Source organism: Salvelinus alpinus, chromosome 3 (assembly GCF_045679555.1).
Source record: "Salvelinus alpinus chromosome 3, SLU_Salpinus.1, whole genome shotgun sequence".
Classification (NCBI taxonomy): Eukaryota; Metazoa; Chordata; class Actinopteri; order Salmoniformes; family Salmonidae; genus Salvelinus; species Salvelinus alpinus.
The window spans coordinates 3,701,373-3,724,365 of record NC_092088.1 but is presented as its reverse complement, the minus strand read 5'-3'; the positions used below and the strand labels follow the sequence as shown (position 1 = coordinate 3,724,365).

The 22,993-nt window shown below is 47.6% G+C and overlaps 1 protein-coding gene across 4 annotated transcripts in view; it reads right to left on the bottom strand.

The window, feature by feature from the left end:
* Positions 1-22,993, bottom strand: part of heatr5b (HEAT repeat containing 5B) — an 88,160-nt gene that overhangs the window by 52,867 nt on the left and 12,300 nt on the right. For 2 of the 4 annotated variants that reach the window (XM_071391301.1, XM_071391302.1), the window contains exons 6-11: positions 22,777-22,948; positions 14,489-14,646; positions 12,584-12,706; positions 8,949-9,123; positions 1,048-1,203; positions 297-547 (exon numbers count right to left, since the gene is read on the bottom strand). In XM_071391301.1, the coding sequence (XP_071247402.1) occupies positions 297-547; positions 1,048-1,203; positions 8,949-9,123; positions 12,584-12,706; positions 14,489-14,646; positions 22,777-22,948 (1,035 nt within the window). The remainder of the gene's footprint in view (positions 1-296; positions 548-1,047; positions 1,204-8,948; positions 9,124-12,583; positions 12,707-14,488; positions 14,647-22,776; positions 22,949-22,993) is intronic. The other 2 variants (XM_071391303.1, XM_071391304.1) reach the window with 1 other exon arrangement.

Sequence of the window (22,993 nt, the reverse complement as noted above, 5' to 3'; positions counted from 1 at the left end):
ACTAAGGTCAATTCATTTAGTTGATTCCCTACTAAGGTCAATTCATTTAGTTGATTCCCTACTAAGGTCAATTCATTTAGTTGATTCCCTACTAAGGTCAATTCATTTAGTTGATTCCCTTCTAAGGTCAATTCATTTAGTCGATTCCCTACTAAGGTCAATTCATTTTATTATATTGTTGAATTCAGTTTTAATATCTGGATTCCGTGATTCGGTCCGTGTTCTCGGCATCGCAGATGGGATTAGCGCCCTAGGTTTGAACCGAGGGAAACGGGCCAGGCGAATGGGGTACATACCTTTCCCTTGGAATGCGGTACGCCCAGCGGACATTGGTGCACGCCGCCCAGCAGAGCAGCCATGGCGAAGCTGTAGCCGCTGACGGCCTCTGGAGAGCTCTTCAGGTTGTTGATCCGCTCCGCACAGCGCTCCAGCAGGGGAGTCAGCTGATAGGGCAGCGCCACGGCAACGCAGCGTAAACACCAGGCCGCAGCCAGACGGGCCGCCATGCTGGGGTGGAGCAGCACAGAGGAGACCGTCTCCAGGAGACCTGAGGGGTCAGGGGTCAGGGGTCAAGGACCAGGGTTAGTGTGTTACTTATGACTGCCCTACAACTGTATACTGGTTAGGAGCCCTACACCTGTATACTGGTTAGGAGCCCTACACCTGCATACTTGTTAGGAGCCCTATAATTGTACACTTGTGAGGACTGCACATTACATTATCAAAGTGTATGAGGACTTTTTCGGCTGGTCCTGTGTGTGTGTGTGTGTGTGTGTGTGTGTGTGTGTGTGTGTGTGTGTGTGTGTGTGTGTATGTATGTATGTATGTATGTGTGTATGTGTGCCTGCATTCATGCATGGTGTGTGATTGATTGACTGTGTGTGTGTGTGTTTGAACAGTATATCCAGTGTGTGTGTGTGTGTGTGTGTGAGTGAGTGTGTTTGAATAGTATATCCAGTGTGTGTGTGTGTGTGTGTGTGTGTGTGTGTGTGTGTGTGTGTGTGTGTCTGCATTCGTGCACGGTGTGTGTTCTGTGTCATGTCCTACCAATAGAGGGTTCCTGTATGAGCGGTGAGGATGTGGCACTAAGACTCTGCACCAGGCTGCCCAGCTCTTTGAGGGCACAGACCATCATGTGTTGACTGGCAGACACATCAGCTGCTCCTGCCTTGTTCTCTCCACTGGTATCATTCACTACTGCCTCTGGAGTGGGAGAGGAGAGGGAAGGAGGAGAGGAGAGAGTAGGAGGAGAGCAGAAAGAAGAGAGGAGAGGAGGAGAGAAGAGAGGGAGCGAGGAGAGGGAAGGAGGAGAGAAGAGAGGGAGATATGAGAGGGAAGGAGGAGAGAAGAGAGGGAAGGAGGAGAGAAGAGGGAAGGAGGAGAGAAGAGGGAGAGAGGAGAAGAGCGGGAGAGAGGAGAAGAGGGGGAGAGAGGAGAAGAGGGGGAGAGAGGAGAAGAGGGGGAGAGAGGAGAAGAGCGGAGAGGGAAGGAGGAGAAGAGCGGAGACGGAGAGAGAAGGAGGAAAGAGGAGAGAGAAGGAGGAAAGAGGAGAGGGAAGGAGGAAAGAGGAGAGGGAAGGAGGAAAGAGGAGAGGGAAGGAGGAAAGAGGAGAGGGAAGGAGGAAAGAGGAGAGGGAAGGAGGAAAGAGGAGAGGGAAGGAGGAAAGAGGAGAGGGAAGGAGGAAAGAGGAGAGGGAAGGAGGAAAGAGGAGAGGGAAGGAGGAAAGAGGAGAGGGAAGGAGGAAAGAGGAGAGGGAAGGAGGAGAGAGGAGAGGGAGAGAGGAAAGAGGATAGGGAAGGAGGAAAGAGGAGAGGGAAGGAGGAGAGGAGAGGGAAGGGGGAGAGAGGAGACCGTGAAGAGAGGGAGAGAGGAGAGGGAAGGAGGAGAGAAGAGGGAGAGAGGAGAAGAGAGGAGAGGGAGAGAGAAGGAGGAAAGAGGAGAGGGAAGGAGGAGAGAGGAGAGGGAGAGAGGAAAGAGGAGAGGGAAGGAGGAAAGAGGAGAGGAAAGGAGGAGAGGAGAGGGAAGGGGGAGAGAGGAGAGGGAAGGGGGAGAGAGGAGAGGGAAGGGGGAGAGAGGAGAGGGAAGGGGGAGAGAGGAGAGGGAAGGGGGAGAGAGGAGAGGGAAGGGGGAGAGAGGAGAGGGAAGGGGGAGAGAGGAGAGGAAAGGGGGAGAGAGGAGAGGGAAGGGGGAGAGAGGAGAGGGAAGGAGGAGAGGGAAGGGGGAGAGGGAAGGGGGAGAGGGAAGGGGGAGAGGGAAGGGGGAGAGAGGAGAGGGAAGAGGGGCCAAAGTAGTTTTGAGCACATTGTCAAGATTACTCATTGTATTATCGTTTAATAAACCTCAAGGATCTCTAGCTGACAGGTAACCTCTAGCTAACAGGCAACCTCTAGCTGACAGGCAACCTCTCGCTGACAGGCAACCTCTCGCTGACAGGCAACCTCTCGCTGACAGGCAACCTCTCGCTGACAGGCAACCTCTCGCTGACAGGCAACCTCTCGCTGACAGGCACCCTCTAGCTGACAGGCACCCTCTAGCTGACAGGCACCCTCTAGCTGACAGGCACCCTCTAGCTGACAGGCAACCTCTAGCTGACAGGCAACCTCTAGCTGACAGGCAACCTCTAGCTGACAGGCAACCTCTAGCTGACAGGCAACCTCTAGCTGACAGGCAACCTCTAGCTAACCTCTAGCCGACAGGCAACCTCTAGCCGACAGGCAACCTCTAGCCGACAGGCAACCTCTCGCCGACAGGCAACCTCTCGCCGACAGGCAACCTCTCGCCGACAGGCAACCTCTCGCCGACAGGCAACCTCTCGCCGACAGGCAACCTCTCGCCGACAGGCAACCTCTCGCCGACAGGCAACCTCTCGCCGACAGGCAACCTCTCGCCGACAGGCAACCTCTCGCCAACAGGCAACCTCTAGCCAACAGGCAACCTCTAGCCAACAGGCAACCTCTAGCCAACAGGCAACCTCTAGCCAACAGGCAACCTCTAGCTAACAGGCAACCTCTAGCTAACAGGCAACCTCTAGCTAACCTCTAGCTGACAGGCAACCTCTAGCTAACCTCTAGCTGACAGGCAACCTCTAGCTGACAGGCAACCTCTAGCTGACAGGCAACCTCTAGCTGACAGGCAACCTCTAGCTGACAGGCAACCTCTAGCTGACAGGCAACCTCTAGCTGACAGGCAACCTCTAGCTAACAGGTAATATATCTATTGTAATATATTTTTATCATGCATTAACAGTACTGAATATCAGCATTAAGACAGACAGCACAAAGGTCTGAGGGTGCATCATCACCAATGACCTTTAGTGAACCCACATTCATCAAATATGGCTGGGAGTTTGCATCAAATAGGACATCTGCCATTGTCTCTCTGCTGGCCAAAGATCGGGCAAGACATCTGGATTTATGTAATGCATTGGCTTTAATAGATATGTTTTCCACTCTAACTTCAGTCTCGTTCGAGATGGTTCCTTATGATGAATTAAAACCCTCAGAGCTCAGTGGAAAGAAAGGATGTTTTCTATGATCTACACTACCAGTCAAAAGTTTGGACACTCCTACTCATTCAAGGGTTTTTCTTAATTTTTTTCTATTTTCTACATTGTAGAATAATAGTGAAGACATCACAACTATGAAATAACACATATGGAATCATGTAGTAACCAAAATAAGTGTTAGTCAAATGAAAATATATTTCATATTTTAGCAGCCACCCTTTGCCTTGGTGACAGCTTTGTTCTCTTGGCATACTCTCAACCAGCTTCATAAGGAATGCTTTTCCAACAGTCTTGAAGGAGTTCCCACATATGCTGAGCACTTGTTGGCTGCTTTTCCTTCACTCTGCGGTCCAACTCATCCCAAACCATCTCAGTTGGGTTGAGGTCGGGGGATTGTGAAGGCCAGGTCATCTGATGCAGCACTCCATCACTCTCCTTCTTGGTAAAATAGCCCTTACACAGCCTGTAGGTGTGTTTTGGGTCATTGTCCTGTTGAAAAACAAATGATAGTCCCACTAAGCGCAAACCAGATGGGATGGCGTATCGCTGCAGAATGCTGTGGTAGCCATGCTGTTTAAGTGTGCCTTGAATTCTAAATAAATCACTGACAGTGTCACCAGCAAGGCACCATCACACCTCCTCCTCCATGCTTCACGGTGGGAACCAGACATGCGGAGATCATCCATTCACCTACTCTGCATCTCACAAAGACACGGCGGTTGGAACCAAAAATCTCAAATGTGGAATCAGACCAAAAACCACAGATTTCCACTGGTCTAATGTCCATTGCTCATGTTTCTTGGCCAAAGCAAGTCTCTTCTTATTGTTGGTGTCCTTTAGTACTGGTTTCTTTGCAGCAATTCGACCATGAAGGCCTGATTCACGCAGTCGCCTCTGAACAGTTGATGTTGAGATGTGTCTGTTACTTGAACTCTGTGAAGCATTTTTTGGGGTTGCAATTTCTGAGGCTGGTATCTCTAATGAACTTATCCTCTGCAGCAGTGGTAACTCTGGGTCTTCCTTTCCTGTGGCAGTCCTCATGAGAGACAGTTTCATCATGGCACTTGATGGTTTTAGCAACCTGAGCTGTTCTTGCCATAATATGGACTTGGTCTTTTACCAAATAGGGCTATCTTCTGTATACCCCTTTACCTTGTTACAACAAAACTGATTGACTCAAACTCATTAAGCAAAGAAATTCCCAAAAATGTACGTTTAACAAGACACACCTGTTAATTGAAATGCATTCCAGGTGACTGCCTCATGAAGCTGGTTGAGAAAATGGCAAGAGTGTGCGAAGCTGTAATCAAGGCAAAGGGTGGGTACTTTGAATAATCTCAAATATAAAATATATTTTGATTTGTTTAACACTTTTTTGGTTACTACATGATTCCATATGTGTTATTTCATAGTTTACAATGTAAAAAATTGTATAAACGAAAAGAAAAACCCTGGAATGAGTAGGTGTGTCCAAACTTTTCACTGGTAGTGTAGTTAGTTTGGTAGAGGATTAGAACGATGGCTTGAACCCACACAGTTCTCCATAAGGTATACAGACAGTTGATACAGACAGTTGATACAGACAGTTGATACAGACAGTCGATACAGACAGTCGATACAGACAGTCGATACAGACAGTTTATACAGACAGTCGATACAGACAGTTTATACAGACAGTCGATACAGACAGTCGATACAGACAGTCGATACAGACAGTTGATACAGGAGGTTTCAGAGGGAATCACAGAGTAAGAATCTGGGAGAAGTTATTTTGTAAAAAGAAAAAGTGATTGTGATGATGGGATGGAGTAATTCAAAAACACCAAATGATGTCACACACACAAAAAGAACAATTCGTTCATGTTTGACAAAATGTGTGATTTTTTAAAAATATATATTTTTTAAAGCTCCCCAGGAGGATAAGAGGCTTGCTTTTGCTGAGTGTGTGAGTTAATTGGTTAATTGCTTTTGCTGAGTGTGTGAGTTAACTGGTTAATTGCTTTTGCTGAGTGTGTGAGTTAATTGGTTAATTGCTTTTGCTGAGCGTGTGAGTTAATTGGTTAATTGCTTTTGCTGAGTGTGTGAGTTAATTGGTTAATTGCTTTTCATCTCTATAACAAGATCATGTGATATATTTTTTACAGGTTAGTAGGGTATAGTTAAATACACTATGGGGAGTGTGCAATGGTAACTGAGAGTTGCACAATTTCAGCAACTTCGACAAAATCCCTGGTTTTCCAAGAAATCCTGGTTGGAATATTCCTTGAATTACGGGGCGAATAAGAAGGAAATAGGGAATCCTCCAACCAGGATATCTGGAAACCCAGGGAATTCTGGGAAATTTGCCCTATCTACTGTACATATATTAAAGCCAGACTCAGCCTCAAATAAAATGTCCCGTTTTTTCCCCTGGTTTAATATATCTTGAACTGTATAGATCAGGGGTGGGCAACTCCAGTTGTCATGATTGGTGTCACACCTTGTCTCCATCCCTAGCAAACACAGCTGATTATAATCCCATGACATTCTAAACTGAAGATCAAGTGGCTGTTCCACTGGATGTCATTAGGTGAATGCACCAATTTGTAAGTCGCTCTGGATAAGAGCGTCTGCTAAATGACTTAAATGTAAATGTAAATGTGATTATTGGAGTCAGGTGTGTTAGCTGGGGCTGGGGGCAAAACTGTGTCACCAAATCAGGCCCCCGAGGACTGGAATCGTTGACATGACGTCTGGCCTGGGTTTGTTTTGTCGCCCCGACAGTTTGATATTTCATAATCACTTAATACCATGAATGAGACGTACAGAGTCTGTCTTTAATAGATATAATCTCTATAGTAGTAGCAGTAAGATGTTAGTCTTTAATAGATATAATCTCTATAGTAGTAGCAGTAAGATGTTAGTCTTTAATAGATATAATCTCTATAGTAGTAGCAGTAAGATGTTAGTCTTTAATAGATATAATCTCTATAGTAGTAGCAGTAAGATGTTAGTCTTTAATAGATATAATCTCTATAGTAGTAGCAGTAAGATGTTAGTCTTTAATAGATATAATCTCTATAGTAGTAGCAGTAAGATGTTAGTCTTTAATAGATATAATCTCTATAGTAGTAGCAGTAAGATGTTAGTCTTTAATAGATATAATCTCTATAGTAGTAGCAGTAAGATGTTAGTCTTTAATAGATATAATCTCTATAGTAGTAGCAGTAAGATGTTAGTCTTTAATAGATATAATCTCTATAGTAGTAGCAGTAAAATGTTAGTCTTTAATAGATATAATCTCTATAGTAGTAGCAGTAAGATGTTAGTCTTTAATAGATATAATCTCTATAGTAGTAGCAGTAAAATGTTAGTCTTTAATAGATATAATCTCTATAGTAGTAGCAGTAAGATGTTAGTCTTTAATGGATATAATCTCTATAGTAGTAGCAGTAAGATGTTAGTCTCATTCTGGAAAAACCTACCATGCATCCCAAATGCCACCCTAATCCCTCTTATAGTGTACCACCCACAGGGCTCTATAGGGCTCCACATGGCTCTATAGGGCTCCACGTGGCTCTATAGGGCTCCACGGGGCTCTATAGGGCTCTACAGGGCTCCACATGGCTCTATAGGGCTCAACATGGCTCTATAGGGCTCCACATGGCTCTATAGGGCTCCACATGGCTCTATAGGGCTCTACAGGGCTCTATAGGGCTCCACATGGCTCTATAGGGCTCCACAGGGCTCTATAGGGCTCCACAGGGCTCTATAGGGCTCCACATGGCTCCACATGGCTCTATAGGGCTCCACATGGCTCTATAGGGCTCCACATGGCTCTATAGGGCTCTACAGGGCTCCACAGGGCTCCATAGGGCTCCATAGGGCTCCACAGGGCTCTATAGGGCTCCACGGGGCTTCACAGGGCTCTATAGGGCACCACGGGGCACCACGGGGCTCCACAAAGCTCTATAGGGCACCACGGGGCTCCACAAAGCTCTATAGGGCACCACGGGGCTCCACAGGGCTCTATAGGGCTCTATAGGGCTCCACAGGGCTCCACAGGGCTCTATAGGGCTCCACAGGGCTCTATAGGGCTCCACGGGGCTCCTTTAATAATCTTTAATAGATATAATCTCTATAGTAGTAGCAGTAAAATGTTAGTCTTTAATAGATATAATCTCTATAGTAGTAGCAGTAAGATGTTAGTCTTTAATGGATATAATCTCTATAGTAGTAGCAGTAAGATGTTAGTCTCATTCTGGAAAAACCTACCATGCATCCCAAATGCCACCCTAATCCCTCTTATAGTGTACCACCCACAGGGCTCTATAGGGCTCCACATGGCTCTATAGGGCTCCACGTGGCTCTATAGGGCTCCACGGGGCTCTATAGGGCTCTACAGGGCTCCACATGGCTCTATAGGGCTCCACATGGCTCTATAGGGCTCCACATGGCTCTATAGGGCTCTATAGGGCTCTACAGGGCTCTATAGGGCTCCACATGGCTCTATAGGGCTCCACAGGGCTCTATAGGGCTCCACAGGGCTCTATAGGGCTCCACATGGCTCCACATGGCTCTATAGGGCTCCACATGGCTCTATAGGGCTCCACATGGCTCTATAGGGCTCTACAGGGCTCCACATGGCTCCATAGGGCTCCATAGGGCTCCACAGGGCTCTATAGGGCTCCACGGGGCTTCACAGGGCTCTATAGGGCTCTATAGGGCACCACGGGGCTCCACAAAGCTCTATAGGGCACCACGGGGCTCCACAAAGCTCTATAGGGCACCACGGGGCTCCACAGGGCTCTATAGGGCTCTATAGGGCTCCACAGGGCTCCACAGGGCTCTATAGGGCTCCACAGGGCTCCACAGGGCTCTATAGGGCTCCACGGGGCTCCATATAGGGCTCCACAGGGCTCTATGGGGCACCACGGGGCTCCATATAGACAGTAAGGTACCATTTGAGATGCATAAGGCCCTAGAATGGCTGGGGAGGAGGCTAGTATGATGTAAGAAAAGGTCAATACCAGCAGAACTGTGCCTCCGAGCAGAGGTAAGAGCTGAGATGAGAAAAAGAAGAACAGGTGAGAGAGCGAGAGCGAGAGCGAGAGCGAGAGAGAGAGAGAGAGAGAGAGAGAGAGAAGAGATCAGTGGAGTCAGAGGATGAGCAGAGCAGAGCGAGCAGCCCACACAACAAAAGCCCACCGACTCCAAAATGAGAGATGATAAAGAAAGACTTGTGTGTTGGAGAACCCCAACTTCCACTTAGTCAATGGGAGACTGGACCTAAGTTGAAGTTGGGATTTTACCCTTTTAAAAAAAGTACAAATCATGAGAAAACAAGAAAGAAAAAGACTCAAAAGTAAATCAGAAGAAATTAGGATCAAATTAAATGAAGTATATCTTAAATGATGAGAACTAAAATGCAATAATAATAATAATAAAATGGATGTGTACTTACTCTGTAAAGCTCTGAACCGTGACACTTCCCCCCCATCTATCTCCTTACCCACAGCCCTCATCTGTTTACTGATAGCCTGGCAGATGTCTTTCCCTGCGGCGATCTGGGCCTTCTCCCCTAGCAGCCCGCCCAGAGTGGAGCGCAGCATGAACGACACACAACGACGGGAGTACACCTGTAGACACACAGAGTACATCCTTAGTGTTAACACACACACAGAGTACATCCTTAGTGTTAACACACACACACACACAGAGTACATCCTTAGTGTTAACACACACACACAGAGTACATCCTTAGTGTTCACACACACACACACACACAAACACACACACAAACACACAGAGTACATCCTTAGTGTTAACACACACACACACACACACAGAGTACATCCTTAGTGTTAACACACACACACAAACACACAGAGTACATCCTTAGTGTTAACACACACACACACAGAGTACATCCTTAGTGTTAACACACACACACACACAGAGTACATCCTTAGTGTTCACACACACACACACACACAAACACACACACAAACACACAGAGTACATCCTTAGTGTTAACACACACACACACACAGAGTACATCCTTAGTGTTAACACACACACACAAACACACAGAGTACATCCTTAGTGTTAACACACACACACAAACACACAGAGTACATCCTTAGTGTTAACACACACACAGAGTACATCCTTAGTGTTAACACACACACACACACAGAGTACATCCTTAGTGTTAACACACACACACACAGAGTACATCCTTAGTGTTAACACACACACACAGAGTACATCCTTAGTGTTAACACACACAGAGTACATCTTTAGCTTAGCTCATCACTATGCTAAGGACCCCGGGACTAAACTCCTCCCTCTGCAACTGGATCTACCTGGACTAAAAATGTTCAAAGACCCCAGCCACCCCAGTCATAGACTGTTCTCTCTTCTCTCTGCATGGCAAGCGGTACCGGAGCACCAAGTCTAGGTCCAAAAGGCTTCTCAACAGTTTTTACCCCCAAGCCATAATACTTCTGAACAGGTAATCAAATGGCTACCTGGACTATTTGCATTGCCCCCTCCCCCCCTCCCTCTTTACACTGCTGCTTCTCTCTGTTTATCATATATGCATTGTCACTTTAACCATACCTACATGTACATACTATCTCAATCAGCCTGACTAACCGGTCTGTATATAGCCTCTCTGCTGTATATAGCCTCTCTGCTGTATATAGCCTCTCTGCTGTATATAGCCTCTCTGCTGTATATAGCCTCTCTGCTGTATATAGCCTCTCTGCTGTATATAGCCTCTCTGCTGTATATAGCCTCCCTGCTGTATATAGCCTCCCTGCTGTATATAGCCTCCCTGCTGTATATAGCCTCCCTGCTGTATATAGCCTCCCTACTCTATATAGCCTCCCTACTCTATATAGCCTCCCTACTCTATATAGCCTCTCTACTCTATGTAGCCTCTCTACTGTATACAGCCTCTCTACTGTATACAGCCTCTCTACTGTATACAGCCTCTCTACTGTATACAGCCTCTCTACTGTATACAGCCTCTCTACTGTATACAGCCTCTCTACTGTATACAGCCTCGCTACTGTATACAGCCTCGCTACTGTTATTATTCACTGTTATCTACTTTTTTTTATTTCCTTATCTATTGTTCACCTAATACCTATTTTTTACTTAAAATTGCACTGTTGGTTAGGGGCTGTAAGTAAGCATTTCACTGTAAGGTGAATAATACCTGTTGTATTCGGCGCACGTGACAAATAAACTTTGATTTGAATACCTTTTAACACACACACACACCTGGAGAGAACACCTGGAACCAATCAATATATAAATCAATCCTTTATTTTTACTATTTTCTACATTGTAGAATAATAGTGCAGACATCAAACCTATGAAATAACACATATGGAATCATTTAGTAACCAAAAAAGTGTTACATCTAAATATTTTGGCATTCTCTCAACCAGCTTCATGAGGTAGTCACCTGGAATGCATTTCAATTAACAGGTGTGCCCTGTTAAGTTAATTTGTGGATTTTTTCCCCTTCTTAATGCATTAGAGCCAATCAGTTGTGTTGTGACAAGGTAGGGTTGGTATACAGAAGATAGCCCTATTTGGTAAAAGACCAAGTCCATATATGGCAAGAACAGTTTAAATAAGCAAAGAGAAACGACAGTCCATCAAGCGCTATGATGAAACTGGCTCTCGTGAGGACCACCACAGGAAAGGAAGACCCGGAGTTACCTCTGTCGCAGAGGATAAGTTCATTAGAGATACCAGCCTCAGAAATTGCAGCCCAAATAAATGCTTCACACAGTTCAAGAAACAGACACATCTCAACATCAACTGTTCAGAGGAGACTGTGTGAATCAGTCCTTCATGGTCGAATTGCTGTAAAGAAACCACTACTAAAGGACACCAATAAGAAGAAGAGACTTGCTTGGGCCAAGAAACACGAGCAATGGAGATTAGACTGGTGGAAATCTGTCCTTTGGTCTGAGTCCAAATTTGAGATTTTTGTTTCCAACCGCCGTGTCTTTGTGAGACAAAAAGTAGGCCAACAGATGTGTGGTTCCCACCGTGAAGCATGGAGGAGGAGGTGTGGTTCCCACCGTGAAGCATGGAGGAGGTGTGGTTCCCACCGTGAAGCATGGAGGAGGAGGTGTGATGGTGCTTTTCTGGTTACACTGTCTGTGATGTATTTAGAATTCAAGGCACACTTAACTAGCATGGCCTCCACAGCATTCTGCAGTGATACGCCATCCCATCTGGTTTGGGCTTAGTGGGTCTATAATTTGTTTTTCAACAGGACAATAACGAAACACACCTCCAGGCTGTGTAAGGGCTATTTGACCAAAAAGGAGAATGATGGAGTGCTGCATCAGATGACCTGGCCTCCACAATCCCCCAACCTCAACCCAATTGAGATGGTTTGGGATGAGTTGAAGCGCAGAGTGAAGGAAAAACAGCCAACAAGTGCTCAGCATATGTGGGAACTCCTTCAAGACTGTTGGAAAAACATTGCAGGTGAAGCTGGTTGAGAGAATGCCAAGAGTGCAAAGCTGTCATCAAGGCAAAGGGTTGCTACTAAAATATTAAATATATTTAACACTTTTTTGGTTAGTACATGATTCCATATGTGTTATTTCATAGTTTTGATGTCTTCACTATTATTCTACAATGTAGAAAATAGTAAAAAAAAAAAAAAAAAAAAACCTTGAATGAGTAGGTGTTCTAAACTTTTGACTGGTACTGTATGTATGTATGTATGTATGTATGTATGTATGTATGTATGTATGTATCATTCCCGACATTTGGACGGGAGCTATAATACAGTTATAATACCAATACAGTTATTGCTTGATTTAATGCTTATCATAACTGCTTCCAATGGGGAAACATTGGCCTGTACCTCGCTTCCGTGATTTTCATTGAAAACTCCCATAGCATGGGTAGCATAACTATTGCTAACACAATGCTAACTTCCCTAGCATGGACAGCATAACTATTGCTAACACAATGCTAACTTCCCTAGCATGGACAGCATAACTATTGCTAACACAATGCTAACTTCCCTAGCATGGACAGCATAATGCTACTCACCGCCTCCACGTGTGTCTGGGTGGCCCGCGGGTGGCTGACCAGGTCCAGAACATGAGACAGGAACGTGGCAAAGTTCCTCTCCAGCCACTGGCCGCCCAGCGTGGTCACGAATACAACATATGCCTTTCGAAGGAGAGAAGGAACATTACATGATTACATTAACACCTTATTATGAATGGTTATAACACCATCACCTTATGTTATAACACCATCATCACTTTACTACGAATGGTTATAACACCATCACCTTACTACGAATGGTTATAACACCATCACCTTACTACGAATGGTTATAACACCATCACCTTACTACGAATGGTTATAACACCATCACCGTACTACGAAGGTTATAACACCATTATCACCTTACTATGAACGGTTATAACATCACCTTACTATGAACGGTTATAACACCACCTTACTATGAATGGTTATAACACCATTATCACCTTATTATGAATGTTATATCATTACACATGGCTTATTATGAATGGTTTTATTATGTATGATTTTAATATTAAATTGTTTATTATGAATGGTTAACATCATTACCATATTATGAACATCACCATTATCACATTTTATGGTTTATTATGAATGTTATAAACACTATTATAATCATATTACGCATGGTTTTATTACCACACACCATCATCACTGGTACCACACACCATCATCGCTGGTACCACACACCATCATCGCTGGTACCACACACCATCATCGCTGGTACCACACACCATTATCGCTGGTACCACACACCATTATCACTGGTACCACACACCATTATCACTGGTACCACACACCATTATCAATGGTACCACACACCATTATCAATGGTACCACACACCATCATCGCTGGTACCACACACCATCATCACTGGTACCACACACCATTATCGCTGGTACCACACACCATCATCACTGGTACCACACACCATCATCACTGGTACCACACACCATCATCACTGGTACCACACACCATTATCGCTGGTACCACACACCAATATCGCTGGTACCACACACCATTATCGCTGGCACCACACACCATTATCGCTGGCGCCACACACCATTATCGCTGGCGCCACACACCATTATCGCTGGTGCCACACACCATTATCGCTGGTGCCACACACCATTATCGCTGGTGCCACACACCATTATCGCTGGCGCCACACACCATTATCACTGGCGCCACACACCATTATCGCTGGCGCCACACACCATTATCGCTGGTGCCACACACCATTATCGCTGGTGCCACACACCATTATCGCTGGTGCCACACACCATTATCGCTGGTGCCACACACCATTATCGCTGGTGCCACACACCATTATCGCTGGTGCCACACACCATTATCACTAGTACCACACACCATCATCACTGGTACCACACACCATCATCACTGGTACCACACACCATCATCGCTGGTACCACACACCATTATCGCTGGTACCACACACCATTATCGCTGGTACCACACACCATCATCACTGGCGCCACACACCATTATCGCTGGTGCCACACACCATTATCGCTGGTGCCACACACACCATTATCGCTGGTACCACACACCATTATCACTGGTACCACACACCATTATCGCTGGTACCACACACCATTATCACTGGTACCACACACCATTATCGCTGGTACCACACACCATTATCACTGGTACCACACACCATTATCGCTGGTACCACACACCAATCAGCGTGTTTGAGGAGATCCGTTTGAGCTGTCTGACTGTGCAGAATCAGTCCTCTTCATCACACAATGATTAGTTACTAGGGATGAAGGTGATTTGTAGATCAGTGATTCAACAGTCGGACAGCGACGTCGTCCATCTCAAACAAGCACATTATTATTCAACAACCTATCCGAACGGGAGGGACCTCTACGTACCTGTGTGACTCCCACCCGCACCTCTCTGCTGACAGAGCCCCCTCCCTTCAGCATCTCCCCCCCGCTCTTCAGGAAGCCAGACCCCCCTCTCAGGAAGCCTGTAGCCATCAGCTCCAACACCTCGTCTAGCGTGGCGCGTTTCACGTTCTGACGCATCACTAGAGGAGACAGTGACATAGCATAGGGACAGAGGTCAGGGAGGGAAAGTGTCAACCAATGACATACTGAGACTTTTCTGCAAATTGTCTTGAAATTGCTTCTTGTCTCCTCCATTGCTCTGATCTGAAATAACAGACCTTGTAAAAGCCATTACAATAATAATAATGATGAGGCCACCATACGGTTTTCACCTGGTCAAGCAGTGCAGATGAGACCTGGGCAGAAAACAGTTTTGTAGTTTATTTGAAAAATATCAACTTTTCAAATAATGGTGGTAGTTTAAAAAAGAGTTACAACTAAAAGGCAACTTTTTTCTTTGATATTCAAATACAGATCTCAGAAAACCAAATAATATTTGAAGTTATTTGAAAACAAAATATTTATATGATGGCTCCCAAATATTTCATGAAGAACCAAAAACTACAACAGTTAGTTGAATGAGTCTAAATATATATGATGGTTTGGAGGGCTCTGAGATATGAATGTTAATATAGTCTATAGCCTAGAATGAAATACACGAGGGACAGGGAATCACCGCAGCATATAGCCTAGAATGAAATACACGGGGGACAGGGAATCACCGCAGCATATAGCCTAGAATGAAATACACGAGGGACAGGGAATCACCGCAGCATATAGCCTAGAATGAAATACACGAGGGACAGGGAATCACCGCAGCATATAGCCTAGAATGAAATACACGAGGGACAGGGAATCAACGAAGCATATAGCCTAGAATGAAATACACGAGGGACAGGGAATCACTGCAGCATATAACCTAGAATGAAATACACGAGGGACATGGAATCACCGCAGCATATAGCCTAGAATGAAATACACGAGGGACAGGGAATCACCGCAGCATATAGCCTAAAATGAAATACACGAGGGACAGGGAATCACAGCAGCATATAGCCTAGAATGAAATACACGAGCGACAGGGAATCACTGCAGCATATAGCCTAGAATGAAATACACGAGGGACAGGGAATCAACGAAGCATATAGCCTAGAATGAAATACACGAGGGACAGGGAATCACCGCAGCATATAGCCTAGAATGAAATACACGAGGGACAGGGAATCACCGCAGCATATAGCCTAGAATGAAATACACGAGGGACAGGGAATCACAGCAGCATATAGCCTAGAATGAAATACACGAGGGACAGGGAATCACCGCAGCATATAGCCTAGAATGAAATACACGAGGGACAGGGAATCACCGCAGCATATAGCCTAGAATGAAATACACGAGGGACAGGGAATCACCGCAGCATATAGCCTAGAATGAAATACACGAGGGACAGGGAATCACAGCAGCATTAGGAGAGCACCAATACTGCAGCTTCAAAATGACTACCACATATTTTAATAATAACTAAGACATATATTAATAATGACTAAAACATATTTTAATAAAGACTAAGACATATTTTAATAATGAGTAAGACATATATTAATAAAAAGTAAGACAAGGTAATCATGTAACTCATGACATCCAGTTCTTATACTCGTGTAGAGTAACTTTCATTATTACAATGACATTGTTGTTACATAGGACTCTGGAAATTGCTGTATAATTGCCTAATAACGGAGTAATCACACAAGTGGAATAAGGAACCGCCCACTATTGCCTAAAGTTAAAAACTAATCAGCTCATTACTACGCAATTAAAATACAATTACCAAAGTATTATGTAGCAGTACGCTAACAAAATGTTTCTCCAAAAGCAATTATAGTTTTATATCACAGGCACAAGAACAGTGTAAATGTTAAGTGTTACTAAGAATGCGAACCGTAACAAAATATGGCTATTAAAAACTGCTTTCTTGAATAAACTACAGCCAAAGGCTGGAGGGAAACCCTGTTAGTGTGTACTCAGCAGAGGAGGAAAACCCTGTTAGTGTGTACTCAGCAGAGGAGGAAAACCCTGTTAGTGTGTACTCAGCAGAGGAGGAAAACCCTGTTAGTGTGTACTCAGCAGAGGAGGAAAACCCTGTTACAGTGTGTACTCAGCAGAGGAGGAAAACCCTGTTAGTGTGTACTCAGCAGAGGAGGAAAACCCTGTTAGTGTGTACTCAGCAGAGGAGGAAAACCCTGTTAGTGTGTACTCAGCAGAGGAGGAAAACCCTGTTAGTGTGTACTCAGCAGAGGAGGAAAACCCTGTTAGTGTGTACTCAGCAGAGGAGGAAAACCCTGTTAGTGTGTACTCAGCAGAGGAGGAAAACCCTGTTAGTGTGTACTCAGCAGAGGAGGAAAACCCTGTTAGTGTGTACTCAGCAGAGGAGGAAAACCCTGTTAGTGTGTACTCAGCAGAGGAGGAAAACCCTGTTAGTGTGTACTCAGCAGAGGAGGAAAACCCTGTTAGTGTGTACTCAGCAGAGGAGGAAAACCCTGTTAGTGTGTACTCAGCAGAGGAGGAAAACCCTGTTAGTGTGTACTCAGCAGAGGAGGAAAACCCTGTTAGTGTGTACTCAGCAGAGGAGGAAAACCCTGTTAGTGTGTACTCAGAGAGAACTATCCATTTCTAGAAGTAAGAACAGAGTTCCCCAACTGGCGGCACGTTATAAAAAAACTATAATTATTATTATAATTAAAAATGAATTATTTCTTATTATTCATTGTTACATGTACAGTGCATTCATTTAATATTCAGACCCCTTGACTTTTTCCACATTTTGTTAAGTTACAGCCTCACTTTAAAATGTATTAAAATGTGTTTTTCCTCATCAATCTACACACAATACCCCATAATGACATCACAATACCCCATAATGACATCACAATACCCCATAATGACATCACAATACCCCATAATGACATCACAATACCTCATAATGACATCACAATACCCCATAATGACATCACAATACCCCATAATGAGTTTCTCCCATTCTTCTCTGCAGATCCTCTCAAGCTCTCTCAGGTTGGATGGGGAGAGTTGCTGCACAGATATTTTCAGGTCTCTCCAGAGATGTTCGATCGGGTTCAAGTCCGGGCTCTGGCTGGGCCACTCAAGGACATTCAGAGACTTGTCCCAAAGCCACTCCTGCGTTGTCTTGGCTGTGTGCTTAGGGTCTGTGTCCTGCTGGAAGGTGAACCTTCGCCCCAGTCTGATGTCCTGAGCGCTCTGGAGCAGGTTTTCATCAAGAATCTCTCTGTACTTTGCGCCGTTCATCTTTCCCTCGATCTTGACTAGGACCCCAGTCCCTGCCGCTGAAAAACATCCCCACAGCATGATGCTGCCACCACCATGCTTCACCGTAGGGATGGTGCCAGGTTTCCTCCAGATGTGACGTTTGGCATTCAGGCCAAAGAGTTCAGCCTTGGTTTCATCAGACCAGAGAATCTTTTTCTCATGGTCTGAAAGTCCTTTAGGTTACCTTTTGGCAAACTCCAAGCAGGCTGTCATGTGCCTTTTACTGAGGAGTGGCTTCCATCTGGCCACTCTATCATAAAGGTCTGATTGGTGGAGTGCTGCAGAGATGGGAGAAACTTCCAGAAGGACAACCATCTCCACAGAGGAACTCTGGAGCTCTGTCAGAGTAACCATCAGGTTCTTGGTCACCTCCCTGACCAAGGTCCCTTCTCCCCCAATTGCTCAGTTTGGCCGGGAGGCCAGCTCTAGGAAGAGTCTTGGTGGTTCCACACTTCATGCATTTAAGAACGATGGAGGACACTGTATTCTTGGGGACCTTCAATGCTGCAGACATTTCTTGGTACCCTTCCCCAGATCTGTGCCTCGACACAATCCTGTCTCGGAGCTCTAGGGACAATTCCTTCGACCTCATGGCTTGGTTTCTGCTCTGTCATACACTGTCAACTGTGGGACCTTATATGGACAGGTGTGCCTTTCCAAATCATTTCCAATCAATTGAATTTACCATAGATGGACTCCAAGTTGTAGAAACATCTCAAGGATGATCAATGGAAACAGGATGCACCTGAGCTCAATTTCGAGTCTCATATCAAAGGTACTGAATACTTATGTCTTATTTACATTCCTGTATTTAATACATTTGCAAACATTTCTAAAACCCTGTTTTTGCATTGTCATTATGAGGAGTTGTGTGTAGATTGATGTAGAATAATATGTATTTTAGAATAAGGCTGTAACGTAACAAAATGTGGAAAAAGGGGAGGGATTTGAATACTTTATCTGTAGGAAATATCATTGGTTAATTGTTTTGATTATGGAATGGACACTCTGGGTAATGGACACTCTGGGGAATGGACACTCTGGGGAATGGACACTCTGGGGAATGGACACTCTGGGGAATGGACACTCTGGGGAATGGACACTTACAGAATGTTTAGATATTACTAATGACAGGGCTGTATCTACATGATGGATTGGCTGTCTGTATCTGACAGTGCTGTTGGAGCTCAACCCCCCCCACTGGGAGCTCAACCCCCCCCCCCCCCCCCCACTGGAATCTCAACCCCCCCACTGGGATCTCAACCCCCCCCCCCCCACTGGGATCTCAACCCCCCCCCCCCCCCCACTGGGATCTCAACCTTCCACTGGGATCTCACCCCCCCCCCCACTGGGATCTCAACCCCCCCCCCCACTGGGATCTCAACCCTCCCCCCCACTGGGATGTCAACCCCCCCCCACTGGGATCTCAACCCCCCCCACTGGGATCTCAACTCCCCCCCACCTCCACTGGGATCTCAACCCCCCCACTGGGATCTCAACCTTCCACTGGGATCTCAACCAACCCCCCCCCACTGGGATCTCAACCCCACCCCCCACCCCACTGGGATCTCAACCCCACCAATGGGATCTCAACCTTCCACTGGGATCTCAACCTTCCACTGGGATCAAACCCCCCCCCCCACTGGGATCTCAACCCCCCCCCCCCCCACTGGGATCTCAACCCCACCCCCCCACTGGGATCTCAACCCCACCCCCCCCACTGGGATCTCAACCCCCCCCCCCCACTGGGATCTCAACCCCCCCCCACTGGGATCTCAACTCCCCCCCACTGGGATCTCAACTCCCCCCCACCTCCACTGGGATCTCAACCCCCCCCACTGGGATCTCAACTCCCCCCCACCTCCACTGGGATCTCAACTCCCCCCCACCTCCACTGGGATCTCAACCCCCCCCCCACTGGGATCTCAACCTTCCACTGGGATCTCAACCCTCCCCCACTGGGATCTCAACCCCCCCCCACTGGGATCTCAACCCCACTCCCCCACTGGGATCTCACCCCCCCCCCTCCACTGGGATCTCAACCCCCCCACTGGGATCTCAACCTTCCACTGGGATCTCAACCCTCCCCCACTGGGATCTCAACCTTCCACTGGGATCTCAACCCCCCCCCCCCCCACACTGGGATCTCAACCCCACCCCCCCACTGGGATCTCAACCCTCCCCCCCACTGGGATGTCAACCCCCCCCCACTGGGATCTCAACCCCCCCACTGGGATCTCAACCTTCCACTGGGATCTCAACCCCCCCCCCCACTGGGATCTCAACCCCACCCCCCACCCCACTGGGATCTCAACCCCACCAATGGGATCTCAACCTTCCACTGGGATCTCAACCTTCCACTGGGATCAAACCCCCCCCCCCACTGGGATCTCAACCCCCCCCCCCCACTGGGATCTCAACCCCACCCCCCCACTGGGATCTCAACCCCACCCCCCCCACTGGGATCTCAACCCCACCCCCCCACTGGGATCTCAACCCCACTCCCCCACTGGGATCTCAACCCCACTCCCCCACTGGGATCTCAACCCCCCCCCCCCCCCCCACTGGGATCTCAACCCCCCCCCACTGGGATCTCAACTCCCCCCCACTGGGATCTCAACTCCCCCCCACCTCCACTGGGATCTCAACCCCCCCCACTGGGATCTCAACTCCCCCCCACCTCCACTGGGATCTCAACCCCCCCCCACTGGGATCTCAACCTTCCACTGGGATCTCAACCCCACTCCCCCACTGGGATCTCAACCCCACTCCCCCACTGGGATCTCAACCCCACTCCCCCACTGGGATCTCACCCCCCCCCCCCCCTCCACTGGGATCTCAACCCCCCCACTGGGATCTCAACCTTCCACTGGGATCTCAACCCTCCCCCACTGGGATCTCAACCTTCCACTGGGATCTCAACCTTCCACTGGGATCTCAACCCCCCCCCCCCCCCACACTGGGATCTCAACCCCACCCCCCCACTGGGAGCTCAACCCCACTCCCCCACTGGGATCTCAACCCCACTCCCCCACTGGGAGCTCAACCCCCCCCCCCCCACTGGGAGCTCAACCCCCCCCCCCCCCCCCACTGGGATCTCAACCCCCCCCACTGGGATCTCAACCCCCCCCACTGGGATCTCAACTCCCCCCCACTGGGATCTCAACCCTCCCCCACTGGGATCTCAACCCCCCCCACTGGGATATCAACTCCCCCCCACCTCCACTGGGATCTCAACCCCCCACTGGGATCTCAACCTTCCACTGGGATCTCAACCTTCCACTGGGATCTCAACCCTCCCCCACTGGGATCTCAACCTTCCACTGGGATCTCAACCCCACCCCCCCCCACTGGGATCTCAACCCCACTCCCCCACTGGGATCTCAACCCCACTCCCCCACTGGGATCTCAACCCCACCCCCCCCACTGGGATCTCAACCCCACCCCCCCCACTGGGATCTCAACCCCACCCCCCCACTGGGATCTCACCCACCCCCACTGGGATCTCAACCCCACCCCCCCACTGGGATCTCAACCCCACCCCCCCACTGGGATCTCAACCCCACTCCCCCACTGGGATCTCAACCCCACCCCCCCACTGGGATCTCAACCCCACCCCCCCACTGGGATCTCAACCCCACCCCCCCACTGGGATCTCAACCCCACCCCCCCACTGGGATCTCAACCCCACCCCCCCACTGGGATCTCAACCCCACTCCCCCACTGGGATCTCAACCCCACTCCCCCACTGGGATCTCAACCCCACTCCCCCACTGGGATCTCAACCCCACTCCCCCACTGGGATCTCAACCCTCCCCCACTGGGATCTCAACCCTCCCCCACTGGGATCTCAACCCTCCCCCACTGGGATCTCAACCCTCCCCCACTGGGATCTCAACCCTCCCCCACTGGGATCTCAACCCCCCCCAATGGGATCTCAACTTTCCACTGGGATCTCACCCACCCCCACTGGGATCTCAACCCCCCCCACCTCACACTGGGATCTCAAAGAGACAGTTTAAAAAATGCTTGCTATTTCCTCATCGAACATGTCATCCTGCTGAGGATGATGAGCTGGCCAATCAGCCGTCAACTTGCATGAATATTTTTAACGACCGGTATACGCCCACACCAACACAGAAAAACTGCTTTTTAACGTACTTCATTAACATTCTTTGGAAGGAAAACTATTTCACTCATATTGTAATTATGTGTATAGGCCATATTTATTACAATATGGAAACACTGGACATGTACTTCAGACAGAACCATTCGCATGAACAACAGTTAATCAGGAAAAAAAGGTTGATATTATTGGTCAACCAGACCCATCAGAGAGCCCCTCGATATTATCAACGAGACCCATCACAGAACCCCTCGATATTATCAACGAGACCCATCAGAGAGCCCCTCGATATTATCAACGAGACCCATCAGAGAGCCCCTCGATATTATCAACGAGACCCATCAGAGAGCCCCTCGATATTATCAGAGAGCCCCTCGATATTATCAACGAGACCCATCAGAGAGCCCCTCGATATTATCAACGAGACCCATCAGAGAGCCCCTCGATATTATCAACGAGGCCCATCAGAGAGCCCCTCGATATTATCAGAGAGCCCCTCGATATTATCAACGAGACCCATCAGAGAACCACTCGATATTATCAACGAGACCCATCAGAGAAACCCCTCGATATTATCAACCAGACCCATCAGAGAGCCCCTCGATATTATCAACGAGACCCATCAGAGAAACCCCTCGATATTATCAACGAGACCCATCAGAGAGCCCCATCAGAGAAACCCCTCGATTAATCCCACAGCAGATGAATACACTAACCGTTAGTGGCTCTGAATAAGAGCGTCCGCTAAATGACTAACATGTCAAACCTGCCAAATGAAACCCCGTTGGCGCATGCTCCTAACCTGCAGCTTGTTTGGGCATCAGGGCCGTGGCCATGCTGGTTCCTAGCAGTTTGGATACGGCTACCCTCACTCCATAGTTCGATCCTTCCAGGGCCTTGAAGCACAGAGTAGCTAGGTTCTCCAGCTCGGTGGTCCACATGAACACAGCCTCATTCTGCAGCTCTAGCAGACACTATAGACAGAGAGGACAGAGTGAGAGAAAGAAAGAGCGAGACAG